The sequence below is a fragment of the Enoplosus armatus genome, chromosome 2 (assembly GCF_043641665.1).
Source record: "Enoplosus armatus isolate fEnoArm2 chromosome 2, fEnoArm2.hap1, whole genome shotgun sequence".
NCBI classification, from domain to species: Eukaryota; Metazoa; Chordata; class Actinopteri; order Centrarchiformes; family Enoplosidae; genus Enoplosus; species Enoplosus armatus.
In genome coordinates this window covers 10,951,184-10,960,956 of record NC_092181.1, presented here as the reverse complement: position 1 = coordinate 10,960,956, position 9,773 = coordinate 10,951,184, and the positions used below count along the sequence as shown (strand labels likewise).

General features: G+C 41.8%; 1 protein-coding gene across 1 annotated transcript in view; it reads left to right on the top strand.

Annotated features, from left to right (window-relative positions):
* Window positions 1-1,424: 1,424 nt before the first annotated feature.
* The window catches only part of LOC139293371 (cytoplasmic phosphatidylinositol transfer protein 1-like), a 72,951-nt gene continuing 64,602 nt past the window's right edge, over window positions 1,425-9,773 (top strand). The window contains exon 1 of the mRNA XM_070915391.1: window positions 1,425-1,639. Within this exon, the coding sequence (XP_070771492.1) occupies window positions 1,592-1,639 (48 nt within the window). The 5' untranslated portion in view covers window positions 1,425-1,591. The remainder of the gene's footprint in view (window positions 1,640-9,773) is intronic.

Genomic DNA, 9,773 nt, shown 5'->3' with positions numbered 1-9,773 from the left:
ACACTAGGACTGAGATAGTGGGAATGCACTATACCCAGTAAAAAGTGCAATTGTTAATCTGCAGAGCACTCAGTCATTATTATGGTCCAGATGGCCCACATGTAGATGTGTCTAACAGCACTAGGAATGTTTCTGAGGTATTCAGCCAGTATGGATACCTAAGATATATAGAGTAATAACATTTATAGGCTAACGTTTGTTTTGAACCACATCATAATAAATGAGATTATGTAGACCAGCTCTGATGGAAATGCAATGTACAGTATGCTTGGTTTGTTTATCACTCCTGAGAAGACGCTATTTAGAAATTGATGTGAAATTCATGAGCAACTCGGTTACAGCAAATGCGTTAAATATCATTCACCATCTACTCTCCAAAATGTCTTCATGAAGTGAGTTCTTCTGTCTGTTATTTAGTCCTAAAAACCTATTTCAGCAAGTAAAGCATGAGGTGAGATTATTTGTTTCCATTAGAAATAATTTAGTTTATAGTGTCTAGTATCTTGAAACAAGATGTAATAAGGGCAGTATCATAAACAAAGGTGACCTCTAGGATAAAGCAATGGCTGGATTGACCTGCTAGGGGGCCCTGAGGCAAAGATTTGCTGTTGAGCACCTACTGACCCCACACATACCACATACCACGTACCCTGTTGCCAAATTCCAAGAAAGTCCTGGAATAATACTTAATGTTACAAATGAATTTGTTTAGTTTGTGGTAATTACTCATTCGTTAAACACAGCTTCATCGAGAAACACACTATATGAGCACAATATATTTATATTTACAATATATATTTCAATTTCTTATTTTTTATAAATAAAAATTTATGCTACTTTCTACTCTTGAATGGGAGCATCGGTACTGTACAGTTTCCCCCCGGGGATCAGTATTTCTGATTCTGATTCTGATCAACCAAAAATAATAAAGCTCCGAAAAAGACAAAAGAAACAACCTAATGATGCAGGGCCTGCCTTAGTTGATATTGTACTTGAGTGGTGCAAATTCCCTAAATAATTTGAAACTAATTAAAATCACACATGTAGTTTTTGGGCCATTGCCAGCTTCAGTTGGTAACCCAGCCTTGGATACAGGCTAGTTTCAGGTGAAATAATCTGTCGCATTGAAGTATTTTGATGTATTTTTTTTTTTTTTTTAGAAAGAAATACATTGTAAAGACCGCAACAGACAAAATCAATAGTCTACAGGGATAACAGGGATATCTGCAGTGTGTTTTCTTTTCGAACGTGACAAACTTCGCACTCTTATTTTGAAGCGTCAAACCCTACGTATTCCGGTCCTGCTCGGCGCTTGCCTGCTAGAGGCTTGCCTCGTCAGTGAGATAGGAGGGGGCAATCCTCAACCGAGCTCATTTCTGCTCTCACGTTCCCGGCCGGAGTGAGTGTCCGCTGGTTCCGATGAACTCAGCTGTAACTTGGGGAGTATTTCATAACCCGGGCTAACCATCCTTCCACATGCGCTGACACGTCTCCAGATATTACACACATCCCGTCGGGCAGGCGGAGGGAACAGTTACTTGGCTGGTTTGACACACTGAGAGTACACACAACAGACGCGCAGAGAGGGAAGATGTTGCTGAAGGAGTACAGGATATGCATGCCACTCACAGTGGAAGAGGTGAGTTTTGTGCTCTTTGTTTTTTCTTTTTCGTTTTACACTTTGTGTTTGTGTCATTTTCACCACGACTGAGGTTCAGTATTGTTCAAGACAACTCTGACAGCTAAACCGCTGGGTTTGCTGTTCCAGACATGCGGCAGGAGGAGGTCACATGAAGTGTTAGAAAGGCAACTCAGATGAGCTTGAAGCACTTCACTGAAGACTTAGACTCGTTCCCTCTTTCCTGTCTTTCTTTTCCTCTGTCACTACAAAGTCTAACACTTCTCCGTGGCGCCCTTTTAAAACCATTCTGCTGAGCCCGAATTGACGTGTAATCACTACTTTTTGTTTGATCTCTCTCACACACGCTGTAGGAAAAGGAACTTCAGTAGTCCTAAATATAGCGAGAGATAGCGAGATACTACTTCACACTGTGTCACACCATGAAACACTTTCACCAAATCTGTTATGGATATTGATAGTTTGTATGATTAGGTGGTAGAATATACTGTATCATCATGACCTCACCGATCAACACCCTAGAGGTCACACTATAAGACCATAGCAATGTTGTGGTTTCAGCGCTGTTCCTCTTTCCGACACACACACACACACACACACACACACACACACACACACACACACAATTACATGTAAAATTCAATTGCATTAAATTCATGCTGCCCTATTGGTTGCATATGACACAACGCAGAGCAGGGGTCTCTGTTTTATAGCACTAACAGTTGCACTTGATTGATATCACAAAGAAAGGGCCACTGTCTGTCTGTATTTGGTCTCACGACACAGTCTAAAATTAGAAGGCGAAGATGATTGCTCTCTTGTCCTGGCATGCATGCAATACGGCACGACAGCACCTTTTTCAATTATCACCCATGTCATTGTTTTCATACTCATCTCCATCGCTTGTGTTGTTGTGATGCGGGGGTGCTGTTGTTTGCTTTGCTTATAGCTGAGGGCTGGCAGTCAGGTGGAATAATGGTCTGGCTGCAGCGCAGTGTCTCCACTGACATCTCGTCAACTCGGATGCAGAGATGAACACGCAGATGAGATTTAAAGCTTTGCTGAAGAAACATCATAAAGCTTAAACAAGCAGTGCCATGGCCAGATAATCAGGGCACTTTTCATTTAAATAAAGTTATTATTAGGAAAGAAAAGGGAGAGATGAAGGCAGATAAAAGACTGCTTGCTTTCAAATCTTTTACACATCTTTTCACATTTCCTTCCCTTCCCTTTCCTGCTCTGACTATTGGGCTCCACCATCATGTGTAACCTGCAGCTAACTGCATCAAGTTTATGCCTATTTTTCCAAGGGCTTTCTAGGAATTGAGGAGATCACTATGGGATGGCGTGGAATGAGATGCGTCCCTGCTTTGTGTTATAGGCTGACGGAATGACTGCACATTTCCACAAAACTCTTGCCAAGTGCAGGTTTAAAGAATAAGTTTGTTTTTCCTTCTGGCCACCACTATGCTGCCAGGGCCATATTTTCTCATCACAAGCGGTGAAAAAGGCGTTTCAACACTGACTCATGCAGAAACCTGCGTTTGAAAGGGAAACATCATCTTCTAATACATAGAATGTGTATGCAGGTCTTCTTGCACGTGTTCTTAAATACCTCTGCAGTGTGTGTGACATTGCATGTGTGTGTCATGTGGGAGTTTGCATTTGTACGTGCGTTTTTCCGTTCAGTAAATCAACCTTGAGCCTTTACCATGCATGTATTTCTAGTCTAGAGCAGTAGTGAGAGCTTTCTTGTCACGTCCGTTGAGCTTATGAGCAGATGGTTGTTATGAGAAGCAAGAACAGTGTAATTAAAGGCTCAATCCAGGATCACATTTGAACAAAAGGGGTTATCCCACCACCAAAACTCGAAATACAGGATTGAATTCCACTATTATTCCAAAAGTGACAGGCCTGTTAGTACACGGATTAACGCTAGATAACAATTAAATCTAAGTTGTTATATTTTCCGATGATGCTAAAGATTTGTTTACATCAGTAATGTTTGGAAGCACTGGTGTGAATAGACCAGTAGATCTCTTCCATTATACTTCTGGATAATCATACGGCCAAAACATAATGGATCGCACCAACATTAAGGCTTGCCTCATCACCACCTGCTGTATGTGTGCAACTTCCTGTCATTATAAATTGCTACAGAGAAAACTTCAACTTCCTTCTCATTGCAGGCCAAGACGCTAAGCAAGCTAAACAACCAGTTCAAGCTGTCAATAATTCTCTGTTTATGCACTGGTGTAGATTTCTTACTGGTTATTGTCAAGCTGTAAGGCCGTGATAAAGGTTCATAAGGGTAAGTATAATGAAGCAAAACAGGATACTCCTTTTGAACTCCTTTTTTGGAATACAATATAATTAGAAGTGAGGTGCATACTGTACATCTGTGGGATTAGAAAGAAATTGGGTGCAGCAGATCACGATTTTGAAAACAGTCACAAGCTTTTACACTGTACTCAGATTTTAACATTTAAAAAAGAGGATGGATGCATTAGTCTTACACATTTTAGCAAACAAGACAGAGAGTGGCCATCCATTACCTCTCAGATAGGCACTGCTCTTTGCTTTCATATGTATTTTTGCAAAGATAAAGCCCTATTTGGATGAATCCCAGGAAACAGGGCGTCACTGTTTGTCGACTGTCCTAACTTATAGAGAAGTCGTCTTAATGTTCGTAGAGGAGGAGGTGGCTTTTCTTCTTATCATGGCAGTGCACATTGTGCTGAGTGTCACATCCCTTCTCTCTTAAAAGTTGAGTCAAAGTTTCCTGTCTGTCCAAAGGCAGAGGAAGAACAGCATGGAAGAAGGAAGAGTGGAATGGAAGGATGGTGAGTGAGGAAAAACTACTTTGTGCCATCTGCTGAGGGGGTTCAGGGGAAGGGACAGAAGGATGGCAGAGAGGACTGAAAGAGAAGGGGGTGGGGGTGGGGTTAATGCGGGAAGTTCTGGGAGATTTCTTTGAAACTCCCCAGGGTCATGCACTAATGCACTGTGTGTGCTCTTAGAGTTGGAGTCATGGGGACATGCAAGGTCACGTCTCTCTGTGTATTGTCTCTGGGAAGAGATTACTGTCTGCTGCTTGGCTGTGTTGCGTCATCACAGACTTACTACTGCAGATGTTGGACCGACTATCTGTACAGTGTTTATACAAGTTTAACAAACACCATACACGTTGAAGAAACCATTTAGCAATTCCAGAGCGTATGAGCTGTTCTATGAGCCTTTTATTCTCTGTCCTCTTAATCATCTCCCGCCGGTCTGGGTGTGTGCTTGGCACGTTACTCCTGCCTTTTTCCCTCCATTTTGCTTTTTCTTCATTCTTCATACATATTTATAACAAATATTTAGAGCTAATGACTTTCCTTCTGTCTTTGGGGCCTTTGGGTGAAAACTTAAAAATACATAATCGCCAATAGTTTCTTTATGTTAAAGAAATAGTTTGACATTTGGCTCAGCCCTGGATTAAGACTGGAAACGGGGAAACTTGGGGGGGGGGGGGGGGGTTATTGTCTTCTAGAGTCTTGTTGTTACCGTGAGGTTGTCAGGCAAGCCATCCGGGAAGTCAAGTCTGGCTCCTGGCCAGGAAATGGTCCCAGACAAGTTGTTTCCAACCTGTTTTCATCCTTATGCTAAAATAAGCAAACCGGCTGCAGCTTCATATTTAATGGACACATATGAGTGGTATCGATCTTGTCCTCTAACTCTTGGCAAGATGAACTAATCCTATAAAGGAAATTCAGGGCTGCCTTTTTAATTAGTTATTTCTGTGAAAACCAAGAAGATGGTAAAGGTCGCGGAGAGAACAAGGGGGGTGTGACCGCTGAGCAGTGGTTGGAATTTAAAAGGTCAGTTTGTATGTATGTATAATATGTATTTTCCATTTACCACTATTGGTATGAGGTGAGTAGAATAGGGCTACAACTAACAATTATTTTCATTATTGATTAGCCAGCTGATTATTGATATTTTCTTCATTCATCTATTATTTTTTTAAATGTTTGAAAATAGTGAAAAACACAATTTCCCAAAGCCAAAGTTGACATATTTAAATTGCTTGTTTTCTCTGATCAACTGTCCAAAACTGAGTGACATTCAGTTTACCTCAGAGAAAGCCAGCAAATATTCACATTAGAGAAGCTGGAACCACCAAATGTTTGGTTTTAAAAAGGCTTAGATGATTTATCAATAATCAAAATAGTTTCAGCTCTCGCTTTCTATCAAAGAAATGGTCCCAATGAAAACTGCTCACAGTGAGGTGTGTGGACAGCATGCATAGACATTACTTTAGTGGTAAATGGTAGAATAGTTTTGTTTCTGGCAAGGTTGCCGACTCGATCATTAATTTTTTGGTCCTTTTCATGACCTACACAAATGTTGTGCAGAAGATAATTATCCTCTGTGGAACATATGAAATAAAACAAAATAGTCATCCTTTTGTCTAGATAGGTTTTGAAATTCCAAAAACAGTTGGACGCGTCACACATGAAAACGTTTGCTACTATCACGTTTCATGTTCGTTGTGTAATAAGAAGGGCCAGGGTGACTCAGTGTAACCAAATCAAGAAATTCAGGTCTGGATAAAGTCTGTAACTTTGAAGGAGTTCAGTAACAGTGTAGCTTCTGTGTTTGAGTGTTGCTTTAAAGTTCCATCTCAGGCAAGATTTAGATATAACTCTAACCAGAACCACTTAGCCCAGAAATAATCATTTTCTCTTTTCAGTCCCTCGGGGATAACTCTGCTCTGCTCTTCTCCTGTGAGTGCGGCCATTCATCAGCCACCGCGCCCATTTTTTTCCTGGAAAGGATGGAGAGGTGATGCATCACAGGAGAGACACAGATGGATGTGTTCCTTCTCCTGCTCTGTATGTCTGTCTACTGTTAGGTCTTTCTCCGCTGCAATCTCTCTCACTTGCACCTCCCTGTCTTTGGCTGTCATGCCCTTTTTCAAGCTCACTAGAAAAATGCTGACATCGCCCAACCTTTGGCCAACCTGAGACACTGTGTGTGTGTGTGTGTGTGTGTGTGTGTCTCCGGCTGCACGCCTGTTTTCAGAGCCCGTATTCACCCTTAACGTGGCCTTTGTTGATGAATCGGAAGTTTTCAACCACATTTCTCACTCTAATAGCTTTGTCTGCGTGGGTAATAGAGCACCGGAGATGGCTCAGAATTGTTCTCAAACGTACAAAGACCCAGAATGTGTCGCCTGAAAAAGGTTTTCACAGGAGCATGGATACTATTAGCAGAAAACAGAACTGAAGCAGGTATTCATTGCAGAAGGGCAGTGTCTTTTCTTTTTTTCCCATTAACCATAGTGACTCAGAGCATAATGCCATTCAGCGAAGGCCAGTGAAAAAGACACCCATTCAAAGCTGAATTAACTCACCATCCATGTGTTTTGAGTCCATTTGATGTAGTTGATGGACGAGTCCTACCCGTCGGCTGAATGACTGTTTGATGGCACTGATTGGCTCTGGCAATAACTGAAGGATTATGGCACCATCTGATTGTATAAGACTGTAATCTGCTCTGAGACTGGTGCTGGGGGGGGGGGCATAGGCTGTCGTATGCACAGTAAACCCAAAGGTGCAAGCATTTTTGACCCCCGTGCTTACTATTCAAATCACTGCAGTACTTGATCACAATGTGGCCATTTTTAGCAGTTGGGTCCCAAATTAAACATAGCACCTCTGTTATCACTTTGCATATTTATGAGTGTGTGTGTGTGTAGTATTTGAATGGATGCTAAACAGGTTGCATGTGGGTGTGTTAAATCGCCGTTGAGATCCTGTAATGACTTTCGCAAAGGGAAGTTGCTTGTGTTGGTGCTGTTGGTCGGCTGAGAGAATAGATGGTTTGATTTGGGGATGGATGACTGTATAAATGGGAGGATTAGGGGCTGGCTGCTTGAATGCATGGCTGGAAGGACACCTGGGTTGCTGGCTCATGCCGGAATTTAGTAACGATCTTGCCAGAATTCATTAAAGAAAATGAATATCTTATAATGTACTGCGCCCCACATTTGCCAAAAAAACCATACAGTTTATTCACCTTTCTAAAGCCTCATTTGGGCTCGTACTGTTTGGTGCTAGTTGCACACCTGCATCTGCACAGCTGGCGGTGTTGCTATATGAAAACACACACACACACACACACACACACACACACACCCCACAGAAAACCATTTGTCTAAAAGCAGCTGGCACACAGACGTGCAGTCAACACCTGATGTAGTGGTATTGTGTTGAAGTGGACCCATGAAATACTGTAATAGGATTAGAAATGCTGTGTCATATTGTGCTTTTCGCCCACGAGGGATTATCTGTCATAGATGTAGATAGAAGTGTTCACGTTGTGCACACATTGGATCAGCCATCAAGCATGACATTGGCAATTTGAAGCATTCCACGTTACACTATCGTCCGTGGCCTGAGGCATCATTAAGTGGAACAAAACAGTTTTTTATTTGTGTTAATTTTTCACAAACGGCAGTAGAAGGTTTCATCAGTGTTGGCTATATTGTCTCTTTCCCCTGGTTACTTCATTCACGTTGGAGGGGGAAAAAAACTTCTCACAGATTGCTGGTTAGTTAAAAACCCTTTTTTAATAAGGGCTCTTTAACAAGATTGGTTGCCATTGTTCAATCCCGGAGCATGTTGCCATGACGCCAGCAGTTAATTTCATGTATCCTCAGGCTGGGAGGGCTGAAAAGCAGTGAGAACAAACGTGCTCAGTGAGGACATTGAGGCTTCTTTCTAGACAAATCAAACAGTTTTTTTTTTTTTTTTTTTTTTAGGAAAGGTAATTAAAGAAGACAGTGTCCTTGGAGGGCTGGAATGGGTGATGTAATGAAATGTAATAGAAAGTTGTGTAAAGTGAGACTTTATTGATCCCTGTAGGGACATTCTCCTCTCTTGTCCCCGTTCACAGAGTTAGGTCAGGGGTTATGGTCAATTAGGTGGATGTTTGCCAACACAAGAACTTCACCCTTGGATTTTGGGTTGAACTCCCTACTTATTTCACCATCTTGCAGCCCTCTATAGAACATCAACCAAGCCTAAATAATGTCCATATTATTTTCACAAGCACTGCTACCCATTCAGAATATTGTTTTCCCTCTTTATAGTTGGACCCCTCCCACCATCCACTCCGGTGTTTGTTTAGAAAATGGGGCCTGTTAGCCGCTGTTTGTTTCTTTGGTGTCATGGTAAGGTGCAAGGCCTTTTTTGCCATCTGGTATACATGACAATGTTGTGATTCAATCAACATCCCATTTACTGCCATTTACTCTTCTAGAGGAAACCATCATGGCTTGTGATGGACCATTATCCACGGATGAGGCCCTTTCTCATTTCCTAGATGGCTGTGTGTGTGTGTGTGTGTGTGTGTGTGTGTGTGTGTGTGTGTGTGTGTGTGTGTGTATTGTATCACCAGAAAGGCTGTTTCATAACACGAGAGCTACATGAGATCGTCACGCCTTTCTGACAGTCACACTCTGGAGAGGGGCCGTCTCACTCATCTGGGGAACAAATTCTGTTTGTCTCTCTCTCTTGTACACACCCACACTTTGAGTGGAAGTGTGCTTGTTTCTATTATTTAACACTGGCACGCACAAACACATCACAGGGCCACATCGTCATTGTCTCTATCTCGTAAGCTGTTCAGCGACCTGCACTCGATAGTGGCATCCACCACTCCAGTCCTGAGATGCTTAGATGAGGCCAGTGATGAGCTCAGTGTAGCACTGTTCCCTAACATACTGAAAGACAGTAAAAGCCTGATGATGGCTTTTTGGAAAATAACCCGTCAGCTTCCACTGGGAGTGTTGCTTGATTGTTTTGCTGTGGTCTGTGTGTTTTCTCCTGAATAAAACATTGATTTGCTAGAACTGTCTTATCATATTTAGCACATCACTTTAAAAATAATACATTCATTTGAACAACTACATCAGGTACGACCTTATTTGCAACATTAATTGTTCAGGGGCACTGGCCTACTTGTGAAATATTTCCTAACTTGAAGACCGCATTACCTGGATTTGTTGTTGTCGTGGATAATGGCAACAGTTTCAAAGTATTTTTTCATTTTTGTTTGAAACTGCCTTGTGTCACCATGTCAGAAA